Source organism: Odontesthes bonariensis, chromosome 8 (genome assembly GCF_027942865.1).
Source record: "Odontesthes bonariensis isolate fOdoBon6 chromosome 8, fOdoBon6.hap1, whole genome shotgun sequence".
NCBI lineage: Eukaryota > Metazoa > Chordata > Actinopteri > Atheriniformes > Atherinopsidae > Odontesthes > Odontesthes bonariensis.
This window is the reverse complement of record NC_134513.1, coordinates 29,965,236-29,990,905: the sequence shown is the minus strand read 5'-3', so window position 1 is coordinate 29,990,905 and position 25,670 is coordinate 29,965,236. Positions and strand designations below refer to the sequence as shown.

At 41.3% G+C, this 25,670-nt stretch overlaps 1 protein-coding gene across 1 annotated transcript; it reads left to right on the top strand.

Moving 5' to 3' along the window:
* Positions 1–21,791, top strand: LOC142385715 (NLR family CARD domain-containing protein 3-like). The gene is made up of 9 exons (XM_075472427.1): positions 1–567; positions 1,340–1,450; positions 2,098–2,168; positions 3,372–3,653; positions 6,825–7,106; positions 8,495–10,448; positions 10,665–10,838; positions 17,413–17,586; positions 21,599–21,791. The coding sequence occupies exons 2-9, from the start codon at positions 1,383–1,385 to the stop codon at positions 21,789–21,791; spliced, it is 3,198 nt and encodes a 1,065-aa protein (XP_075328542.1). The 5' UTR covers positions 1–567; positions 1,340–1,382.
* The last annotated feature ends 3,879 nt before the right edge of the window (positions 21,792–25,670 follow it).

Sequence of the window (25,670 nt, the reverse complement as noted above, 5' to 3'; positions counted from 1 at the left end):
CTCTTGCATTAGCTCTCTGATCTCAGTGAGACACTTCCTGGTTGAATAAAGGCGATGATGTGAGGTTCCGTTAGCTTTGCACTCACAGAGCTGCTGGAATTTCCCTTCAACAGGTTACTTTGTACTTTTAGACTAAAAAGTACATTTCAGAGGATGTATTACCAAATATATTTCTCTACATGAATTATCACATGTGTGTATAATGAAATATTTTTTAATGTATTGTGTGTGTAAATTCTCCCAGGAAGGTAGTATCATATGATATGTCAGGTTGTGTATGTTTTTCTGTCACTTTAGTAAAATGCCAGGCAGAGGACAGTGAAAGTGCTTGTGGAACTTGGACAATAATGTACAAAACAGGGGAGATTTTATTCATTTCTATTAAGAAATAATGTGGTACAGCCGGGGAGTGAAGCTTTGGACGTCATCATTTTCGGCTCCTCCCCTAAATGAAGCAAGCCTTCAACACACGCACTTCGAAGCCTCCGCACATCACACATAACATCAGGAGTTCCACCATTGAACGCTGTTCATTTCTGGTGTTTCTACTTCAGCTCTGAACAATCTGTAAGTTCAAACTTTCCTGTTTGTTTCTGCTCTGTAATGTTGGAGAAAAGGGTTCACTTCTTATTTCAGAGCAAACTTTGATCCGTTTGTGTTTGAAGACAAATCTACATGATTATCAGATTACTAATGAACTGGAATCAATCAACATGATGATCGGCTGATGTTTTTTTTAGTTTGTTTCCTTCACAAACAAACTGCTTCATGTTTTTATTTCCTGGAATCAAAGTGTCGTCTCCACCTTTAAAGTCAGAAAGAGCAGCTTCCTGTCAGAGCTTCCGTTATGAAACTGTGATGCAATGTATGTATGAAGATGTGAAGAGTTCATTGTGGTTCAATCTTTTCACTTCCTGCATTTTGCTGCAGGATCCAGTTGGACCAATCAGAACGTGCCATGTGGGATTCTATCGCTTTTTCAGTCAGACTTCACATTCAGACTGAAATCATTCTTTAACATAATCCTTTAGGTTCTGTTGTTGATATCTATTCATTACATTCAGAGTACAAATGCTGCTGTTTTCAGGTGTCAGCAGGAAAAGAAACTCTGAAGTGTCTAAAAGTCAGTTTAGAGGAGATGTTAGAGATCAGGGGCAGCATTCATAAAGATTCTGTAAAGAGCTGCTCCTGGTGATGAAAATCTAAAATCTTAGAATGGTTGAGAATGAAAGAGTAGATCCTACTAATGATTAAAGAGTTATTCAACAACATGTTAACCCTTAAAAGGAAGGAGGCTTTGAGTTGATGTGCAGATGAATGATTTGTGTTTCCTCTGCAGATGAAGGTAGAAAGTGTGTGTGAGCTGATGTTAGTTCAGCAGCATGGATCAGTGTGAGGACACTAAAACCTCTCTGTGTGGGGAACATGAGAGCAGGAGCAAAGCTCAGAGGTGAGAGGACCATCTCTAACTGTCCATGACTCTTCTCCATGTCAGAGCTCAGCACTCACATCACCAAACCACCTTTATTCACAGTAAAAAAAAAAAGTGTTGTGTTGAAGACCAGAACAGCAACAAACTTCTCATGATGCTGGACATGGACCTAAACTTCAACCTGCATCCGGACCAAGCTCTGTCACCAGCTTCATATTTTCTAACCCAGAAACACTTCCCTTCCTGTTCGTCCACCTTGCTGTTCACTACACCTGTAGCTGAACCTGAAGAACCAGTTCCTAAAAACAAACCTAATTATTGGCCTTCTGAAGCATCCTCTGAAACTAAACCTGCCTCACATCCTGAAGCTTGTGCTAAATATGAGCCCAAATTATGTGAACCAGCACCAGCAGTCACATCCAGACTTCAACCTGAATATGAACCACCAGTTGAGCCAAGACTAGAGTCTGGACTGCATTCAGCTCTTGAAAGACAGCCTCTGAAGTAAACTGAAGCTGAAAGTTACACAGATTAGCTTCATGGTGAAATATTTTAAACCTTCTTCACACACACTCTTGTTACGTACTTAGTAATTTACTATACTCAGTTTTATAAGTTTTTGTTGCATTATAGAGAACTTTCCGGCTTCTTTTTCTCTTTTTTAGAGCAAAGATGGAGACACCTGTGGAGCACCCGGAGGACCCTCCAACCCAGGCAGCTCCACCTCCTTCAGCAGGTAGGAGTCCAACAGTTTCTGCATGGAGACAACAGTAAGACACATGATGCTCAAACTGACCAATCACAGCTCTGGTTGTTTCTGTGTGTTTCTTCAGCCTTCAGTTAGCAGTGACTGTTAGACTCTTTAACTACATTATGAACCCTTAATACAACTGCAGCAGTGGGCAGGAGGCAGGGTACAACACCCCACATTCACCTGTCAGTCACAACTCTGATATGAAAGGGAAAATACCATGGTGATAAGTGCCTAACAGTCTTATGTGATTTAAATTCCTTTAATCTAAAGATCTCTGCAGCCTGCCATCGGTTTGATGCCATCATTAAACAGAATGTAGAATGAGTTTTTAGGTGATGTCTTCTCCAGAATAACCAGAAACAAGTATAGAAGCCTTTTCTATCCTGCTGATATCTGATCGAACACATCAGCCTTCATATCAGAGAGTATACGTCAGATTAAAATGAACTTTCATTTGGTCATTGAATCTCTACATTATTTTTGGTCACAGTCAGAGCTTATTAAGTTCAGAGCTTTATGTGCAGCTGTCAGGATATTAATGGCAGATAGAAATAAACTTTGCACAAGTTATACAAGTTTTCATTTTGGTTTTGGAAACAAAAGTCTAAAAAAGTTTTAGTTCTAATTGTGTTTATTTTGAAAATGCTTCAGATTTTCATCACTACTTTATAGCATTAGCTTTAATTTATCTTCAAACAGATCCACCCATCAAAAACCATCTGGTTAAATATCGAACAAACCATTTCTGATCAAGTTATCTTTGATCTGAAACAGGGACAACAGCAATGGCTCTGACAGCCTGGAAGGTTCATAAAATCACAAGCACTCTTCTTGTGATTTACCCCAATTTTTGGAATACCTTGACTTTCAACCTTTTATGTCATTAAAATATTGTTTAACACCCTGGTCCCATTTTCTCATTTGGTTTGGGTGTGTGATATTAGGAAGAAACCCTTTTTGGGAAATCTTCCACACAAAGCGAGCTCCTCTTCCCTGAGCCTCACAGCCATATGATCAACAAAAGCACAATGAAAGCTATGTTCATGACATCATTCATCACTGACTGTCAGCTTTGAAAATGTACATGGACCCCTGAAGTAGTCATGATTCACACGCATTAGTTTTACATTTCAACAACATTTACTGAAAAGTGAGATTCGTGTTCATGTCTATGACACCTTGCAGAGAGCGAACTCAACAGAATACGAATGGAGTTTGTGGAGAGGGTGCCAGAAGAAATCTTCAAGCAGCTGCTTGATGCCCTCTTTGTAGATGGTGTCTTCAATCGTTTGGAGAAAGAAGCAATAATTGAGATAAACCATAAAGCAGATAAGGCACGAAGCCTCATCGATGATGTAGGAAGAAAAGGAGAGGAAGCCAGCAGGAAGATGATGGAACATCTTCAAAAATTAGACCCTACACTTTCCTCTGAGCTGGGTTTGTTGTCTGGCCCATCAGCACAAAAAGGTAAGGCCACATATTTCTGTTATAAGGGCTTATATTTTTATATTCAGTTACATTGACCAAATTAGTCTTTTGGACTAATAATTTAAACATCTCTTAAAGAGCTGACATCCCTTAGGGCCCTTTAAGACCAAGTGTGACGTGCTTAGCCTTAGATCAGCACACTGGTTGCAAATTACAGAGCAAAATAGACACATTATTTTGTTGTTGGCAGGCAGGCAGGAAGCTATTGGGTGTTATGTATTGTAGGCTATTTGTACTCAATAAGGAGGGTTAATCTGTCCTGTTCCCATCTATGTTGAAATGCACTGCTGCACTGACAGCGATTCTGTAGGTGCAGGAGGGATCATCGCGAATAATTCACCCACACAACCAGCTTGTCCTCCATTTTTGCTTTGACGTGCACTTTTCCTGCACAGCGACAAACCATCATTACACAACGCAAGCTGTTGAAATGAATGGGTTACAGAGTGAAGCTGTGGGATTGTCTCATGAGGTCAGAGAGGGCCATTAGTAGGGGAGCAGTGTCATTTTTACAGACTTGAACCAACACCAGTTCAGTTCCACATTAGTTTGTGTAGTAGCTGCATCTGTGAGGCATGATAGATACAGTGGAGTCCATCTTTAACCTCGGTAGAAGTGGGAGAAAGATGTATTTGGGACAGGTCACCTGTCAGTCACAACTCTGATGAAGTGAAGTGAAATTTATTTATATAGCACTTTTCAGCAACAAGGCGATCCAAAGTGCTTTACAACATAAAAACAACAATCAGGAAAAATCAAACACAGAAATACAGAACAGAGCAAAAGGAAATTTAGCTAACAGTAAGATTGGTATAACTATAACAGAGCAAAAGTAAATTTAGCTAATAGTAAGATTGGTATAAATATAACAGAGCAAAAGTAAATTAAGCTAATAGTAGGATTGGTATAACTATAACAGAGCAAAAGTAAATTTAGCTGACAGTAGGACTGATATAACTATAACAGAGCAAAAGTAAATTTAGCTAACAGTAGGATTGATATAACTATAACAGGTAATTTGAGTAAACTAACAAACATGGATAAACTTTCCTCTAAGAGGAGGCATTTAAGAATATAGCTAATAACAGAACGGTTGATATAATGAATGATAAAAAATCTTTAAAAGACTTTCATCTGAGAGGAAATATTAAGGTTGATACAGTGGTAATAGGTCTTAATAGACCATTTGAATATGACTAAGTTTTCCTTCTGGTGAAGTATTAATAAGATCAGAAACATGGATAAGCTTTCCTCTAAGAGGAATCATTTAAGAAGCTGTTCAATGGTCTATAAATTAATGGGAACTTGGATAAAAAACTTTCATCTGAGAGGAAATATTAAGGTTTATACAGTGATAATAGGTCTTAATAAACATTTGAATATGACTAAGTTTTCCTCCTAGTGAAGCGTTAATAAGATCAGGGTAGATTGACAGAAGAAATAGCACATTAGGGGAGAGGAGGAGAAAAAACCTCAGCACAGGCAGAGTGAAACAAAGACAGAGTAGCAAGTAGGGGAGGTGGAGGTGGTGTCAGAAGCGGATATGTTTTTGTGTGGATATGTGTGTGTAAGTAAGTAAGTCCGTGAAAGCACTGTCTCAGAGGCCATTGTCTTTGATAACAGGATGGAAAGCTTATCAACCAGCCTGTAGTTCAGAGCAGATCCACAGATGTCCTCAGGAAAGGGGGGTCAGAAGGAGCAGAGCATCTTCTTTACATAATAACCAGGAGAAATTGAAGGACAGCCGTCCGAGAGGGGAGCCAGAATTCAGATAACAATTGTTTTGGGTCAGGCCGACATTTGTTTTCTGTCTGCCTTGAGAGTTTTGCTGGGTTTCTCAATGACGAATCCAAACAGCCAAATTCATGGACTCTCTGCCAGATCCGAGTGAAACAACTTTCTCCAGGATTTATTCCATTTCATTCCCGAGTCCAGGAATGGCATCCAGCGTGCGATTCTGCTCACGTAGCATCGTAGTCTGAGTGTTGTTCGCTCTGTAGAACTCATCGCATATGTCTCGCAGCTTCACAGTGGCCAGAAGAGCTGCCGATGTTTTCCCAATTTCTTGATATGCCAATTAACCGCCAACTCCACAAAGCAGAAAGCCTGTTATCAAAAATCCAATTTTGTACACATCTTTGACATCCTCAACTGACATTATTATTGGCAGATATACAATCCTCCACTACCAGGAGTCCATTGTGTATCCGGAGAAAAATGTCCTGTCTGGACAAGAGGGTTCCCCCAAACCCTGTCTTCTCGTTGAGAAAATTTCATCAATTGCGTTGAGAGACCAGCTGGCCAAATCCATAATTCACAAGTTTTGGAAACTATGCAAAGAGAGGCTCCGAAAGATAGAGACAGAGGCAGAGACATGATATGTAAGGGAAAACACCAGTTACCATGGTGATAAGTGCCTAACAGTCTTATATTCCTTTAATTTAAAGATCTCTGCAGCCTGCCATCAGTTTGATGCCATCATTAAACAGAATGTAGAATGAGTTTTTAGGTGATGTCTTCTCCAGAATAACCAGAAACAAGTATAGAAGCCTGTTCTATCCCGCTGATATCTGATCGAACACATCAGCCTTCATATCAGAGAGTATACGTCAGATTAAAATGAACTTTGATTTGGTCATTGAATCTCTACATTATTTTTGGTCACAGTCAGAGCGAACTCCGCTGCTTATTAAGTTCAGAGCTTTATGTGCAGCTGTCAGGATATTAATGGCAGATAGATATAAACAGCAATGACCCTGACAGCCTGGAAGGTTCATAAAATCACAAGCACTCTTCTTGTGATTTACCCCAATTTTTGGAATACCTTGACTTTCAACCTTTTATGTCATTAAAATATTGTTTAACACCCTGGTCCCATTTTCTCATTTGGTTTGGGTGTGTGATATTAGGAAGAAACACTTTTTGGGAAATCTTCCACACAGAGCGAGCTCCTCTTCCCTGAGCCTCACAGCCATATGATCAACAAAAGCACAATGAAAGCTATGTTCATGACATCATTCATCACTGACTGTCAGCTTTGAAAATGTACATGGACTCCTGAAGTAGTCATGATTCACACGCATTAGTTTTACATTTCAACAACATTTACTGAAAAGTGAGATTCGTGTTCATGTCTATGACACCTTGCAGAGAGCGAACTCAACAGAATACGAATGGAGTTTGTGGAGAGGGTGCCAGAAGAAATCTTCAAGCAGCTGCTTGATGCCCTCTTTGTAGATGGTGTCTTCAATCGTTTGGAGAAAGAAGCAATAATTGAGATAAACCATAAAGCAGATAAGGCACGAAGCCTCATCGATGATGTAGGAAGAAAAGGAGAGGAAGCCAGCAGGAAGATGATGGAACATCTTCAAAAATTAGACCTTACACTTTCCTCTGAGCTGGGTTTGTTGTCTGGCCCATCAGCACAAAAAGGTAAGGCCACATATTTCTGTTATAAGGGCTTATATTTTTATATTCAGTTACATTGACCAAATTAGTCTTTTGGACTAATAATTTAAACATCTCTTAAAGAGCTGACATCCCTTAGGGCCCTTTAAGACCAAGTGTGACGTGCTTTGCCTTAGATCAGCACACTGGTTGCAAATTACAGAGCAAAATAGACACATTATTTTGTTGTTGGCAGGCAGGCAGGAAGCTATTGGGTGTTATGTATTGTAGCCTATTTGTACCAATAAGGAGGGTTAATCTGTCCTGTTCCCATCTATGTTGAAATGCACTGCTGCACTGACAGTGATTCTGTGGGTGCAGGAGGGATCATCGCGAATAATTCACCCACACAACCAGCTTGTCCTCCACTTTTGCTTTGACGTGCACTTTTCCTGCACAGCGACAAACCATCATTACACAACGCAAGCTGTTGAAATGAATGGGTTACAGAGTGAAGCTGTGGGATTGTCTCATGAGGTCAGAGAGGGCCATTAGTAGGGGAGCAGTGTCATTTTTACAGACTTGAACCAACACCAGTTCAGTTCCACATTAGTTTGTGTAGTAGCTGCATCTGTGAGGCATGATAGATACAGTGGAGTCCATCTTTAACCTCGGCAGAAGTGGGAGAAAGATGTGTTTGGGAGATGCTCTTCAGTGGCATTTTCTGAGGGTGTACCTCTTGGTTTATGTTGGGAAATGTCTGGAGTAGCCTGTTTTCTGAGGGCTTTGAACAGGGTTATGGTTGCTAATGTGTTTGTAGCAAAGAATCTGTGATTTCAAGATGCGTTTGGATGTGTGTTTCAGAAGGAAGCTCCACCTGTGCAGCAGCAGGTGAATGTAGGGTTTGCAGTAAAGTTTGGTGTCGAGGATCTTCTGCAGTTGCTCGAAATTGTTTGATGTATTTATTTTTTTCACTTGGAGTGTTTTTAGTGGGATTATCTTCTTGTTTTTCTTGGTTTGTGTTGTTCTTATGGTTGTTATGTTTGGTAGTTTGTGGAAAAGTTTTTCTGAGGAAAGGCCTTGAGTTGCTTCCCTTACTGAGAGCTTTGAGTTGGGTGTGTGATTTACGACTCCAAATGTTTTACACCAAACTGTTACAAGTTGTTTTGTTATAGGGTTTGCAGACATGTGATCCTCCCCATCTACACTGAGTGTTAGAATGAATTGATAGGGACAAAAACAACAAAATTATTTGTGTCTTTCATTTGCAATAATAGCTAATATTCATGACTGTAACTAAGATAAGTGTCTCCTCAGAGATTGAGGGAAATTTAGCTATAAAGGCACATGATTTCAGACTTTATTTTCTTTATGTTTACGCTCTACGCTGCTCAGTAACAGGAAATCTTCTTATCTTCTATTTTGTCATTCAGAGCTTCTTCACAGGTGTCAACCCAAACTCAAGTCTGCTCTGAAGAAGAAGTTCCAGTGTGTGTTTGAGGGGATTCCTAAAGCAGGAAAGTCAACCCTTCTGAATCAGATCTACACAGAGCTCTACATCACAGAGGGAGGGACCGGAGAGGTCAATGATGAACATGAGGTCAGACAGATTGAAGCAGCATCCAGGAAAGCAGGCAGAGCAGAAACATCCATCAGACAAGAAGACATCTTTAAAGTCCCACCTGGAAGAGATAAACCAATCAGAACAGTGATGACAAAGGGAGTGGCTGGCATTGGGAAAACAGTCTTAACACAGAAGTTCACTCTGGACTGGGCTGAAGGCAAAGCCAACCAGGACATCCAATTCATGTTTCCACTCACTTTCAGACAGCTGAATGTGCTGAAAGAGAGAAAGTTCAGCTTGGTGGAACTTGTTCATCACTTCTTTACTGAGACCAAAGAAGCAGGAATCTGCAGCTTTGAAGAGTTCCAGGTTGTGTTCATCTTTGACGGTCTGGATGAGTGTCGACCTCCTCTGGACTTCCACAGCGAGGAGCCCCTGACTGATGCTACAGAGCCCACCTCAGTGGATGTGCTGCTGACAAACCTCATCAGGGGGAACCTGCTTCCCTCTGCTCGCCTCTGGATAACCACACGACCTGCAGCAGCCAATCAGATCCCTCCTGACTGTGTTGGCATGGTGACAGAGGTCAGAGGGTTCACTGACCCACAGAAGGAGGAGTACATCAGGAAGAGATTCACAGATGAGAAGCTAGCAACCAAAATAATCTCCCACATCCAGACATCCAGAAGCCTCCACATCATGTGCCACATCCCGGTCTTCTGCTGGATCACTGCTACAGTTCTGGAGGATGTGTTGGAAACCAGAGAGGGAGCAGAGCTGCCCAGCACCCTGACTGAGATGTACATCCACTTCCTGGTGGTTCAGGCCAAAGTGAAGAAGCTCAAGTATGAAGGAGGAGCTGCGACAGATGCACACTGGAGTCCAGAGAGCAGGAAGATGATTGAGTCTCTGGGAAAACTGGCTTTTGAGCAGCTGCAGAAAGGAAACCTGATCTTCTATGAATCAGACCTGACAGAGTGTGGCATCGATATCTCAGCAGCCTCAGTGTACTCAGGAGTGTTCACACAGATCTTTAGAGAGGAGAGAGGGCTGTACCAGGAGAAGGTGTTCTGCTTCATCCATCTGAGTGTTCAGGAGTTTCTGGCTGCTCTTCATGTGCATCTGACCTTCATCAACTCTGGAGTCAACCTGATGGGAGAAGATGAACGATCCAAGAGGCCAACGATACAAGGAGAACAGCCATCATCATCAGCTCCTATTGCAAGGGTACAAAGATATTTTTCTTTAAAACAATGTTTTTTGAAAAAAATGTTCGGTTTTCGCTCTGGTGTCAATCAGCAGAAAGAACAACAAACAACCTCCCAGAAATCTGAAACAAGAGAAGATGAATCTGCACATTTTCTTCGACTCTTCTACCAAAGTGCTGTGGACAAGGCCTTAGAGATTCCAAATGGACACCTGGACCTGTTCCTCCGCTTCCTCCTGGGTCTTTCCCTGCAGACCAATCAGAGGCTCCTACGAGGCCTGCTGACACAGACAGGAAGTAGCTCAGAGACCCATCAGGAAACAGTCGATTACATCAAGCAGAAGATCAGTGAGAATCTGTCTGCAGAGAGAAGCGTCAATCTGTTCCACTGTCTGAATGAACTGAATGATCGTTCTCTGGTGGAGGAGATCCAACAGGCCCTGAGTTCAGGAAGTCTCTCCACAGATAAACTGTCTCCTGCTCAGTGGTCAGCTCTGGTCTTCATCTTACTGTCATCAGGAAAAGATCTGGATGAGTTTGACCTGAAGAAATACTCTGCTTCAGAGGAGGCTCTTCTGAGGCTGCTGCCAGTGGTCAAAGCCTCCAACAAAGCTCTGTACGTACAAACACAGATATATTTCTTTTTAAATACATTCTTTACTTATTAACAGAGAAAAAAACTCTATTTAGCTTCTTTTATTTTATGTTTTTACTTTATTTCCATCGACGTATAAACAGAAACAAACAGGGAAACAGAATTCTTCCACAATTCAAATGTAGTTTGATTGATTAATTGATCAAGTTATTTCCTTCCATCTCATTTCCTCCTCAGACTGGATGGCTGTAACCTCTCAGATGAAGGATGTGCAGCTCTGTCCTCAGTTCTCAGCTCCCAGTCCTCCAGCCTGACAGAACTGGACCTGAGTAACAACAACCTGCAGGATTCAGGAGTGAAGCAGCTTTCTGCTGGACTGAAGAGTCCAAACTGCAGACTGGAAAAACTCAGGTAAGGATTCATGACCTTTTCAGCTGAGAGCTGATATAATTCTGGCTTAAATCAAATCAAATCAAATCAAACTTTATTTATATAGCACCTTTCATACTAAAAAAGCAGCACAAAGTGCTTTACATAATAAAATCAATAATCAAATCAATTCATGCATAAACTCACACACGACATCACACTGACAACCACACTGCACACATACTACCCCCCACCACCCCCAACATGAGCAACATCAATATCAACAACAATCAACATTAAAATAATCATTAAAATCAACATTAAAACCTGGCTTGACGCTGAAGTGAGGAAACGGTATCTTGGGGATCTGTCCACACCGGGAGCCAGCCCACCAATGACCACAGAGGCTGCCACCACGGGGAACCGCCCAGATCAGGGCAGGCCGGCATCCACACCACAGCCAGGGCTGCAGTGCAGGATCCCCCAGCCCCCCCAAACCAGGGCCATCCCCACAGTAATGACCCCACAGACCGAGTGGGCATAGTCCCCGGTGTGGAAGATCCCCATGAGGAAAAACACTGGATAAATAAGTGTATAATAAGTATATAATAAAATAATAATAATAATAATAATAATAATAATAATAATAATAATAATAATAATAATAATAATAATAATAATAATAATAATAAAAATAAATAGATATTTTAAATAATGGATTAATAGATAAAAGTAAACTAAAACAAAACAAACCAAAAATAAATAAATTAATTAATTAAATAAATAAACAAATAAAATAAGATATATATAAAATAATAAATAAATAAATAAATAAATAAATAAATAAATAAATAAATAAATAAATAAATAAATAAATGAAATAAAATTCAGCTGTAAGCTAAACTAAAAAGGTAGGTCTTGAGCCTCTTTTTAAAAACATCAACATTCTCTGCAGCCCTGAGGTTCTCTGGCCGGCTGTTCCACAAATGAGGTCCATAATAGTGGAACGACGTCTCACCATAAGTTTTTGTTCGAACTTTAGGAACAACTAAAAGGCCGGTACCAGAGGACCTCAGGGTCCGCGAGGGCTCATAATTTAAAAGCAGATCAGATAGATAAGAAGGCCCAAGACCATTAAGACATTTATAAACAACTAAAAGAACCTTAAAATCATATTAATTGTAGGTAATGAATACTTTTTTGGGAAAACCAGAAAGCAGGGCATTACAATAATCTATTCTACTAGAAATAAAAGCATGCATCAGCACCTCCGTGCTGGCAAGAGAGAGAAATGGGTGAACTCTGGCAATATTTTTAAGATGATAAAATCCTGTCTTTGTTACATTTCTAATATGTTGGATAAAATCCAGCTCAGAGTCAAAAAGAACACCCAGATTTTTTACATGTTGAGACGATTTAAAATTTTGTAGTTTGGGTAAAATTATCTCTCTCTTGTCTTCAGGACCAATAATTAAAACTTCAGTCTTGCCCTGGTTGAGCTGTAAGAAATTCTCTGCCATCCATGACTTTATATCTAAAATACAGTTTAAAAGAACGTTAACTGGTTCTAGGTCATCAGGAGACATGGCAATGTAAATGTGTGTATCATCAGCATAGCTGTGAAAACTAATGCCATGTCTCCTGATGACATCCCCAAGTGGCAACATGTACAGATTAAAAAGCAATGGGCCTAAAATTTATCATTGGAGAACCCCACACTGGATTTTATGAATACTTGAGGAGCATGTATCCATACTTATAAAAAACTGTCGATCCGTGAGATAGGAGTAAAACCATTTAAGAACAGTGCCAGAGACACCCACCAGGCTTCTAAGTCTGTTTAATAAAACGTGGTGATCTACTGTATCAAAAGCTGCACTAAGATCCAGCAACACCAGGACTGAAAGCTTCTGTGAGTCCATGTTACACCTGAGATCATTTACAATCTTTAAAAGGGCTGTCTCTGTACTGTGGTTCTTCCTAAAACCAGACTGATGTTTCTCAAAAATATTGTGTTTGTTTAAAAACTCATTTAATTGGATAAAAACAACTTTTTCTATTATTTTACTTAAAAACGGTAAGTTGGATACAGGTCGGTAATTATCAAGGATCTTGTGATCTAAATTGTTCTTCTTCAGAAGGGGCCTCACCACTGCAGTTTTACAGGCAGATGGGAAAACACCCGTCTGAAGAGAGCAATTTACAATATTTAAAAGCTCACACTCGAAGAAACCATAAAATGTCTTTAACAGAGATGTGGGAATGGGATCTAAAAGGCTGGTTGTTGGGTTTAGTTGGGAGAAAACTCGACCAAGCATCTTGGAGGCTTGGGTGGTCTGTAGACTGTGACACATAAGACAGGTGGGTTTCTAAAAACAAAGGAATGATGCTCAAAAGAAGAATAATTATTTAAAAGAACTGTCTTTGTTAAAACTGAGCTTCGAACAGCCTCGGTGAGAGTAACTGGTGCGTCAGCGCCAAGCCAGGTTTCAGTTAAAAAGAGACAGTCGATATTATTGTCTAAAATCAGATCATTTATGATAAAAGATTTATTTAAAAGAGATCGAACATTTAAAATAGTCATGTTAGGAGTTGAGGATAACTTCTGTTGTGGGGTTGTTTTTCTCAGAGGTACTTGGTGTATGGGGCGGAGACATCTGGAACTAGTGTATGGATGTGACTGGAGGTGTTTGTAACATCTGCTGGTGATGTGAACTGGTATAAGGTGTACTGTAGATGAGGGTTTGGCTGGAGGGGATTGGAGTTTGACTGATTTGTAGCTGTTGTACCGTCAATCTGAAAATGGTTTATTTGATTGAAGAGTCAGTTTAATGTTCATGGATAAAAGATGAGATCCTGTATGATTTGGATGTAAGCCGTCGTGTTTGAAAAGGTATGGTCTATTGTAAAAGGTTGTAAATTTGTCCACATATGGAATATTGTTGGAGTTGCAGTGTCCTTTGAGCCAGATGTGAAGTTGTTGCAGGCGGCTGAATTTAATGTCCCCAAACCGCGGTGAGGGAAGTGGGCCGGAGATGATGCATTGTTTCTTTAACTGTTTCATGCTGTGGATGAGGGTGATAAAGTCTTGATCAAGGGTCTCTGATTGCTGCAGCTTGAGATCATTTATGCCTGTGTGAACTACTATTGTGGAAACAGATGATTTGTTCTGTGAAAGCTCATGGGTGGAGTTGGTGATGTCATTGACGAACTCACCTGGGTAACAAAATTATGCGGCACCTGGTTACCTGGACATGGATTAAAAACAGCTTCCAGGTACCTTGATCAATGAAACGGGTTGATCTGTTCTGCCTTTTGATTATCTGGCTTAAATAACTCTGATAATGAAATATAACACACACAGTTTAAAGAAATACCAAAGTGCTCTTTTACTCCTTTCCATTCCTGTAGATTTGTCCTAAAACACAGATCCATCACATACCCAAAGTAAACTACTTTACAGAAATATGAGCTGTTTTTTCCTCTAAATGTGAGCATCAAACCTCCTTTAAATGTGGACACACTGCACTGGAACAGAGTGATGATATCTGTATGGTTATTGGGTTTGAGGTGAACCTGACCCTTTGTGAAGGCGACTGTGAATTAGACAGATGTGCAGCCTCTGGTTTGCTACCATTTAACGGGCCACAAAGCCACATAATCCTTTAGTGAATCAGAAGCTGAATGTATTTCCCAAACACACAGAATCCTTCTAAGTGTTACTGGAAGTGAATAAGACATGTTTGAACACACTGGGGAAAAAATCATGTCCAAGTGACTTTTATTAACAGATGTCTGCAGATGACTAAAATCAGGATCTGCAAGTCCTACTGCTCACCAAGTCTGAGTCCTAATATTAAAATGGAACAAAAAAGGATATTTTACAAGTGGGCACCTTTCGTGACATACATAAAATCTCTGCCTTCATAATACATAGACTGATGTGATTGGTTTATTATGTCATCATGTGACAAAAATTTACAGAATAAATAAGTAAAATACTATTGCCTTTTAGCTTATCAATGCCGTCCGATCGCTGCTCCCCCCCCTTTTTATTTTTATTTTTTTACCTTTTTTTTTTTATTTATTTATTTTTTATTTTTTTTTTTATTTTTTTTTTTTTTCTGTACTTGTTTTGTCTCATTTTTGTTATGACAGTATGGTGATGTATGTTTTATACAGGGAAAGGTAGATGGGGATAGAGAAAAACAAAATAAAAAATCGGAGAAGTCATGTGAATTTTGAAAACTGTAATATCAATGTTTATATGTTCTTCTGATAAACAAATAATAAAAAAAAAAGGATATTTTACAGCTTTTTATCAGACTAAATCTAGAAGCTATCCAAAAGCAGCTCCCCACAGTCCACAGAAATGTTGCTGTTTTTATCAGATATTTCCTCCCCAGACTCCTCAGAGTCATGATGACTGCATTATTCAGTATGTCAGGAAAATGAATAAGAATACTCAGGAATACTGTCTGAAATTCAAAGGCAGAGGACATTAATTATCCTGCAGTAAGGGAACGTTTACATACAGAAGCTGTGATGGAAATGTTCAGAGATGCAGAGTTCTCAGGAAGCTTTTATAGGGCAGAGAAGACGGATGCTTGCATCTATGCATGAGACATTTCCTTCTGTTCTGCTGGGAGCAGATAGTGGTGTTGATACCGCCCAGGCTGTGGGACACTCAGTTCTTAGAGCGGACAGTGGTGATCTCCCGAGTGCAGCTATTAATCTCATGCATGCGTCAACATGCATGAGATCCTTTATGCTCATAATGTGAGCATAAAGGATCAGATTTTTTCTATCACAGTACGTCCTGAAGTGTAGATTTAGTTTTGCTGTCCGTTTTGAACATGAACATGAAACTTTAAAAATAAATAAATAAATAACCAAAGTGCAGTTTAAGCTTTTTAAACTCTATAGACAATACAGTGGGATGACATCATTGATGCGTGGAATGTACTTCTCTTTGGAAACTTTTTAAAGTGAGTCAATATAAGAGAAAAACAAGTTGTCCTTTATGTCTTCATTTCTTGGAAGAAAGGTCTGTCAGTCCTACAGAAAGCATGGCGGTCTGCAGAGTGACACACAAAGGCTGCAGCTACAGAGCCCCGCTCGGCTAGGGTTAGAGGAGAGGAACATGAAATATTTCCACGTGCTAAGTTGGAGTTAAAAGGTTTATTGAGGGACCAAGGGGATCAAAAAGACAAGATAAACCTGAGGAATTTAGGGCAGAAGGGCCAAAAGAGCCAATCCTTGCTGGGTGATGACACACTCGACTTTGCATGAAGGAGGGAGGTTGAGTGACTTCTCCAGAGGCCGAGGGCCTTAAAGGGGAAGTTCGTTTTTTTAAACCTGAACTTTATTTCTGGCATAAAATACGTTCTTCTACTCACCGATAACAGTTTGGTGAAAGTCAGCGTCCTTCGGACACTATTTATATCACTCGAGATCCGCGTATATCCATATAACGGGAGTGAACCGGGCTTAGACAATACAGTGGGATGACAACATCGACGCATGCCGCGCCACTAGACGCGTGTATAGAAAGCCCCCGATAGCCCCAAATAACAACAGCATGGCAGCTCTGAGCTAACAGTGCAATAGTACGCGTTCATTCAGTCATTGATCTTAAAGTATTGGTGAAATAAAGACAGATAATGCCTTATTTAGAGGTCTGCCCTGTTCACTCCGGCAAAACAGGTGACTGTCAGTGTGACAAGATGCTTTGCTCACATGGTGTTCTTTGCTGAGCTGAGATCATCAGTAACAAAACAGGATGAGCCGATAACAGCAGAAGATCCATCTTTTAGTTTCTGCTTTGGTAGCGAGCATCTGTACTGATCTGCTCATTAGTCCAGTGTTTGGATTTCCTGAAGATGAGTCTCTAAGCTGAGCTGCTGCCTGCTGTGTTTCTGTCTGCTTCTAAATTATGTGACTCTGATGGAAGCTGGGATGTTTAAAGTCTGAATGGAAACACTGAACTTAACACTCTGACTCCTCCTTGACTTCAGCTTTGTAGCTTCCTGCTGGAGATGGGGGAGATGGGTCTCCCAACCATCAGCCTCAAACTCCACTGATTCTGATAGTTAGTCAAAGCGTCCATCAGCATCCATTAATCAGCCAAACTGATCAATCAGTCCACCTCTGGATGGTTCCAACACTTTTCTAAGGCTCTGTAATGTTTGGACTGACTGAAATATTCAAACAGTCACAAGTCACAGTAACAAGTTCTGCTGCTGTCGACTCTTTAAAGAAGTTTGATTCCATGATTCCATTAAACATCACTGCACCATGTTTTTGTGCCTTTAACCTTCAATAAAACAGTGAACCTGATCTCCATTTCTATCAGTGTGTTCCCATTTGCTCCAAAGTTCCTCCTGACATGTTTGTTTTCTTTGAAACTTGAATCATTTGGCTGCACAACATGAGTTTGTATGGATGGAGCCACTGGTGGAGCTGGCAGAGTTTAAGAGCTGAAGTCACTCCGTCTTTATTGAAGCAGCCGCATGTTGTCATTAATATTAATGAGAGCTCTTTTTCACTTGTTCTGTTGGACTGTTTTAACCTGCATCCTGTTGGCTTCAGCTCACATGTTTTATTCTTTATTCAGATTGGAGAACTGCAGGTTGTCAGAGATCAGCTGTGCTTCTGTGGTCTCTGCTCTGAAGTCCAACCCCTCCCATCTGACAGAACTGGACCTGAGCTACAACACCATCAGTGACTCTGCAGCGAAGGAGCTGTGCAGCTTTCTGCAGAGTCCTCACTGTGGACTGAAGACTCTGAGGTCAGACACCATGTTTTAGTTGTTTGTTCAGATTAATATGATGTGAAAGTTGTGCTGGTCTTCATGGTAAAGTCTGTTTTCTTCTTCAGTGGTTTAGTTGATGAAATGATGATTCATTAAATAATGAGAAAACACAGTGAATCTGTCAGACAGAAACAAATCTAGAATCACTGGCTGATGCTTCTAGAGCTCCAGAGTTGATGAATATTTCTGGCTGAAACAATAACAACAGTTTGGAGCAGCAAAACTCCAAAAGCCCGTTAATCAGCTGATACTAACAAACTCCCCTCCAACACTGTTGGAAATGAACAATCTTTGACTTGGTTAGAAAGCAGCTTTCATCACAGCAGCAGTTATCTTCAGTCAGATTCATTCATGATGACAAAATCCAGCCAAAAAGCTTCTCCCACTAATAACTGAAAGGAAATCACTTTCAGTTGAGCTTTATTTCATGAATTCTATCAATAATTCCCTCTGTTACACAATGTCAAGTCCAACTGAAAGTGATGCTGACATTTAGTGACTGGGAGGAAAACACAAAGAAGAGTTTATCAGAAGAAGAATAACATGATTGGACGATGGATGGAAGAAAAGCTATGAGCTAACTTGTTGCTAGGTAACCGCAGATGGAAGGAAGTTGTGAGTGTGTGTGAGCAGCTTTTTTATTTCCACTTTAGTCTCATTTCTTCATATTTGAGATGTTTTCTTTTTTCAGATTCAAACTTTCTGTCAGATTCTGAACTTTTTTCCATCTTCTGACCCGTTTTTTCACTTTCAAACTTTTGCTGCTGACCTGCTTTGAGAGCCAGGACGTCAGCTGACAGGGGGGTTAAATCCTGACTGCCAGAATAACAGAGGAGGCTTAAGGGACCCCCATCATGCTGCCTTCAGGGACTGTGGGAACTGCAATCCTTTCTTAGACACCTCCTCCACACTATATTTCCATGAGTGCTGGTTAAAATAACCTGCAGCACTGACACACTTTGTTAATGTCAGCTGTTTCTGTCAGCACTCAGCACAGATCACAGTTGCTCATCGTCTATGATGGACAGCAGCTTGTTCAGAGTCCTTTTCTCTGCATCTGATGTTAAGGACTCCAGGGGCCTCATGTACAAAGGGTGCGTACGCACAAAATAGTGGCGTACGCACCTTTTCACGTCAACGATCAGATGTATCAAGAGTGAAATGACCGTGGAAATGTGCGGTGCCTCACGGCAGCTGCAGGGCTGGCGTACGCACTTTTCTGTAGCTGTTGATTCTTTGGTGACACCTAAGGTGATGTTGGGAAACTGTTGTAATAAATAAATGTGAAAACAATTAGTCCTCAGACTGTGATATGCACATCTGAGACACTTGAACAATTAATACTGATAAACAATTAACACATCCATGTGTCTGCAATTACACGAGTGGATATAAAAGCAGCGCAAAGTGGTGCAATGCATACCATTAAAAACAATGGCTGCTTTAGCAGTATTAGAAGACTTTTCAAATGATGCAATTCGAAGAGAGCGTGTTTTCACTAGACAGAGAGGATTAGCTGGCATGTGATGGCGACTGACTCATTAGCCGTTTTGAGGGAAATCCTCCTGGAACTGTGCGCAGAGCTGCGGCCGGCGTTGGAGCGCAACACAGCGAGGAGCCATGCGCTGCCTGTGCCCACAGGTGATGTGCACACTGGGGTTCCAACCGGAGCATTCCAGGGGCAGGTGGCCAACCGATTGGGACTGTGCCAGTCTACCCTGAGCCGAGCCGAGCCGAGCCGAGCCATGCCAGCCGCGTGGGACAGAATTATCCGCATCTCAGCCACGTATATCAAATTCACATACAATGAAGTCGAACAGGCCAACATTAAAGCTCAATTTGAAGCGAGAGCCGGTTTTGTAATCGGAGCTATCGACTGCACACACATTGCTATAAAAGCGCAATCACATGATGAATGTGTAAGTTAACAGGAAACATTTTCATTCGATCGATGTACAGATATGTGATGCGTAAATGCAATTAACCAACATTGTGGCGAGGTGCCCTGGTTCAACGCACAATTCATACATTCTGAGTAACAACACTGTTGGGAACAGATACAGGGTGGCACTGTGCGTGATGGTTGGCTTCTTGGTGAGTAACTTTATTGTGTAATTGTCCTAATATTATTCCCCGTGACGCGCATTAAGTATGTGCGCCCCCAATTTTTATCCCGTCTTCACAGCATCATAGTCGGTGGTTAAAGTTAGTTTCTTGCTGTTTTTTGCTGGTTAAACTTCAGCTTAAGATCTTTTTAACAAGCCCCTGGTCGTCTCTGTGGGCAAAGAGCAGTGCTACCCATAGTTGCGCCGACTCTCTGTTCAAAGAGTCGGTCACCCCCCCACCCGCCTGTTTTGGCCACACTGCGGCGGTGGGCAGCCAGTCTCCGCTTCACATCCACTTTAATGTCGGACCACTTCTTCTTCACCTCTGCTTGTGAGGCTTCTCAGACCCCCAGCATTGACAGCATTAACAGCCTCACGCTCTCCCACCCACTCCTCTTGCGTTTGCTGCTTATGCCGGAGGACAGGTGCCAAAGAACACATTTTTGCGGGCCTCCACTTTAGAAAGTAGCACCGATATCTCGCTTTCCGTAAAGTTCTAATTTTTTCCCGTCTTATTCATTCTTTTTTCTTTATTTTCTGACCGTACATAGAGGGGAATCGCAGGTGCAGGGCTCATTTAAATATGATTTGCGTATTTAAGTAGGGGCGTGGACAGGGAGGAGTCGGGTTCTCCGACATGTGCGCTCAATTCCACGTTGATTGGGATGTACAAACGAAATGTGCTTGGATTGATGAGTGCGCACAGATTCGTACATCCGACGTTGGAGGGCATTTGGGTTTGAGCGTACGCCATGTTTCAGTAGGAAATCCACGCAAGTCTTTGTACATGAGGCCCCAGCTCTGCAGCAGCCACAGAGCCAGCTTTCCTCAGCAGCCTGTCCAGTCTGCTGACATCTCTCCTCTTAAAGTTGCCTCCCAGCACACCACCGCATAGAAGAGAAGGCCAGCCACTAAAATATGGAGAATAACAGAAAAGAGAAGATTTGATATTAAATCAAAGTTAGCTTCAAACTAAAATCATCTGTATGACTTTGAATGAAACATCTTTTTAAAGAATAAGACTTGACTTTCAGTTTCAACCAATGGAACAACTCATATTTCGGCCCAGTTAAACTCCATGGAGAAACAGCTTTGGTAGCGAGCATCTGTACTGATCTGCTCATTAGTCCAGTGTTTGGATTTCCTGAAGATGAGTCTCTCAGTGGAGCTGCTGCCTGCTGTGTTTCTGTCTGCTTCTAAATGATGTGACTCTGATGGAAGCTGTGATGTTTAAAGACTGAATGGAAACTCTGAACTTAACACTCTAACTCCTCCTTGACTTCAGCTTTGTAGCTTCCTGCTGGAGATGGGGGAGATGGGTCTCCCAACCATCAGCCTCAAAATCCACTGATTCTGATAGTTAGTCAAAGCGTCCATCAGCATCCATTAATCAGCCAAACTGATCAATCAGTCCACCTCTGGATGGTTCCAACACTTTTCTAAGGCTCTGTAATGTTTGGACTGACTGAGATATTCAAACACAACAAGTCACAGTAACAAGTTCTGCTGCTGTCGACTCTTTAAAGAAGTTTGATTCCATGATTCCATTAAACATCACTGCACCATGTTTTTGTGCCTTTAACCTTCAATAAAACAGTGAACCTGATCTCCATTTCTATCAGTTTGTTCCCATTTGCTCCAAAGTTCCTCCTGACATGTTTGTTTTCTTTGAAACTTGAATCATTTGGCTGCAAAACATGAGTTTGTATGGATGGAGCCACTGGTGGAGCTGGCAGAGTTTAAGAGCTGAAGTCACTCCGTCTTTATTGAAGCAGCAGCATGTTGTCATTAATATTAATGAGAGCTCTTTTTCACTTGTTCTGTTGGACTGTTTTAACCTGCATCCTGTTGGCTTCAGCTCACATGTTTTATTCTTTATTCAGATTGAGGGGCTGCAGTTTGTCAGAGATCAGCTGTGTTTCTGTGGTCTCTGCTCTGAAGTCCAACCCCTCCCATCTGACAGAACTGGACCTGAGCAACAACACCATCAGAGACTCTGCAGCGAAGGAGCTGTGCAGCTTTCTGCAGAGTCCTCACTGTGGACTGAAGACTCTGAGGTCAGACACCATGTTTTAGTTGTTTCTTCAGATTAATATGATGTGAAAGTTGTGCTGGTCTTCATGGTAAAGTCTGTTTTCTTCTTCTGTGGTTCAGTTGATGAAATGATGATTCATTAAATAATGAGAAAACACAGTGAATCTGTCAGACAGAAACAAATCTAGAATCACTGGCTGATGCTTCTAGAGCTCCAGAGTTGGTGAATATTTCTGGCTGAAACAATAACAACAGTTTGGAGCAGCAAAACTCCAAAAGCCCGTTAATCAGCTGATACTAACAAACTCCCCTCCAACACTGTTGGAAATGAACAATCTTTGACTTGGTTAGAAAGCAGCTTTCATCACAGCAGCAGTTATCTTCAGTCAGATTCATTCATGATGACAAAATCCAGCCAAAAAGCTTCTCCCACTAATAACTGAAAGGAAATCACTTTCAGTTGAGCTTTATTTCATGAATTCTATCAATAATTCCCTCTGTTACACAATGTCAAGTCCAACTGAAAGTGGTGCTGACATTTAGTGACTGTGAGGAAAACACAAAGAAGAGTTTATCAGAAGAAGAATAACATGATTGGACGATGGATGGAAGAAAAGCTGTGAGCTAACTTGTTGCTAGGTAACAGCAGATGGAAGGAAGTTGTCAGTGTGTGTGAGCAGCTTTTTTATTTCCACTTTAGTCTCATTTCTTCATATTTGAGATGTTTTCTTTTTTCAGATTCAAACTTTCTGTCAGATTCTGAACTTTTTTCCACCTTCTGACCCGTTTTTTTCACTTTCAAACTATTGCTGCTGACCTGCTTTGAGAGCCAGGACGTCAGCTGACAGGGGGGTTAAATCCTGACTGCCAGAAAAACAGAGGAGGCTTAAGGGACCCCCATCATGCTGCCTTCAGGGACTGTGGGAACTGCAATCCTTTCTTAGACACCTCCTCCACACTATATTTCCATGAGTGCTGGTTAAAATAACCTGCAGCACTGACACACTTTGTTAATGTCAGCTATTTCTGTCAGCACTCAGCACAGATCACAGTTGCTCATCGTCCATGATGGACAGCAGCTTGTTCAGAGTCCTTTTCTCTGCATCTGATGTTAAGGACTCCAGCTCTGCAGCAGCCACAGAGCCAGCTTTCCTCAGCAGCCTGTCCAGTCTGCTGACATCTCTCCTCTTAAAGTTGCCTCCCAGCACACCACCGCATAGAAGAGAAGGCCAGCCACTAAAACATGAAGAATAACAGAAAAGAGAAGATTTGATATCAAATCAAAGTTACCTTCAAACTAATATCAGCTGTATGACTTTTAATGAAACGTCTTTTTAAAGAATAAGACTTTGACATGTTTGTTTTCTTTGAAACCTGAATCATTTGGCTGCACAACATGAGTTTGTATGGATGGAGCCACTGGTGGAGCTGGCAGAGTTTAAGAGCTGAAGTCACTCCGTCTTTATTGAAGCAGCAGCATGTTGTCATTAATATTAATGAGAGCTCTTTTTCACTTGTTCTGTTGGACTGTTTTAACCTGCATCCTGTTGGCTTCAGCTCACATGTTTTATTCTTTATTCAGATTGAGGAACTGCAGTTTGTCAGAGATCAGCTGTGCTTCTGTGGTCTCTGCTCTGAAGTCCAACCCCTCCCATCTGACAGAACTGGACCTGAGCTGGAACAACATCAGTGACTCTGCAGAGAAGGAGCTGTGCAGCTTTCTGCAGAGTCCTCACTGTGGACTGAAGACTCTGAGGTCAGACACCATGTTTTAGTTGTTTGTTCAGATTAATATGACGTGAAAGTTGTGCTGGTCTTCATGGTAAAGTCTGTTTTCTTCTTCAGTTGTTTAGTTGATGAAATGATGATTCATTAAATAATGAGAAAACACAGTGAATCTGTCAGACAGAAACCAATCTAGAATCACTGGCTGATGCTTCTAGAGCTCCAGAGTTGGTGAATATTTCTGGCTGAAACAATAACAACAGTTTGGAGCAGCAAAACTCCAAATGTCAGGGTGGGGTGGATGGAGGACACCAATGCAGACTCTTTTAAAAATATAACGGTTGATTTATTAACAAAAAAACAAAGTGCAAAGAAAAGGCGCGGCAAAGCCGGATTCAAAAAAGAAAACGTGACAAAATAAACAAAGGACTCAACATGGCATAAATAAATACTTATCTTGGCAATATCGACGTGGAACATGGATAACAAGAATCTTGGCATAGATGGCAAACAACAAAGATCCGGCAACCTGACAGGGGAGGAAGGAATAACGCAGGTGAATTGAGTGAACCTAATGAACAGAGTGCAGGGAAACTAAGTCATGACTAAAAACTAAACATAGACTGAAAACAAAAGCATAACCTAAAACATGAAACTAAAAACGAGTCCCTGGGCGTGACACCAAAAGCCCGTTAATCAGCTGATACTAACAAACTCCCCTCCAACACTGTTGGAAATGAACAATCTTTGACTTGGTTAGAAAGCAGCTTTCATCACAGCAGCAGTTATCTTCAGTCAGAAACAAAGAAGAGTTTATCAGAAGAAGAATAACATGATTGGACGATGGATGGAAGAAAAGCTGTGAGCTAACTTGTTGCTAGGTAACAGCAGATGGAAGGAGGCTGTGAGTGTGTGTGAGCAGCTTTCCATCAGGTGAGAAATGTGTGAAAACATGCAGCAGAGTCAGTGTTTGATAGCTGTGCAGCCAAAGAGAAGCTGAACAGGTGAAGTGCTGCGACCCTGTGCAGGTGAGCCCAACACAGACACAAAGGATGATCACTGAGCTGCCATGAAGGAGGGAGGCAGGGACTGCTGCATCACTGCAGATACATGCTGTTCTGTTCCCCTGCTGGCTGTATGGGAGCTGTTCCCAGCTGTTTTATTCAGTAAGAGCTCAGAGTTGCTGTGAGCAGCATGTGAGTGAATGCAGGCTGAGAAACAGCAGATAAGAAACATGAAGCTTCATCAGTTTCTCTGAGGAACAAAAGACCAGATTCAAAGTGAAAAAAAATGCAGCAGACGTTTATTTCAGTTTAATGTAAAGTTCATTCTTCTTTCATAGTGTTTTTATTTCCACTTTAGTCTCATTTCTTCATATTTGAGATGTTTTCTGTTTTCAGATTCAAACTTTCTGTCAGATTCTGAACTTTTTTCCACCTTCTGATCCGTTTTTTCACTTTCAAACTTTTGCTGCTGACCTGCTTTGAGAGCCAGGACGTCAGCTGACAGGGGGGTTAAATCCTGACTGCCAGAATAACAGAGGAGGCTTAAGGGACCCCCATCATGCTGCCTTCAGGGACTGTGGGAACTGCAATCCTTTATAAGACACTTCCTCTACACTATATTTCCATGAGTGCAGGTGAAAATAACCGGCAGCACTGACACACTTTGTTAATGTCAGCTGTTTCTGTCAGCACTCAGCACAAATCACAGTTGCTCATCGTCCATGATGGACAGCAGCTTGTTCAGAGTCCTTTTCTCTGCATCTGATGTTAAGGACTCCAGCTCTGCAGCAGCCACAGAGCCAGCTTTCCTCAGCAGCCTGTCCAGTCTGCTGACATCTCTCCTCTTAAAGTTGCCTCCCAGCACACCACCGCATAGAAGAGAAGGCCAGCCACTAAAATATGGAGAATAACAGAAAAGAGAAGATTTGATATTAAATCAAAGTTAGCTTCAAACAAAAATCATCTGTATGACTTTGAATGAAACATCTTTTTAAAGAATAAGACTTGACTTTCAGTTTCAACCAATGGAACAACTCATATTTCGGCCCAGTTAAACTCCATGGAGAAACAGCTTTGGTAGCGAGCATCTGTACTGATCTGCTCATTAGTCCAGTGTTTGGATTTCCTGAAGATGAGTCTCTAAGCTGAGCTGCTGCCTGCTGTTTTTCTGTCTGCTTCTAAATCATGTGAC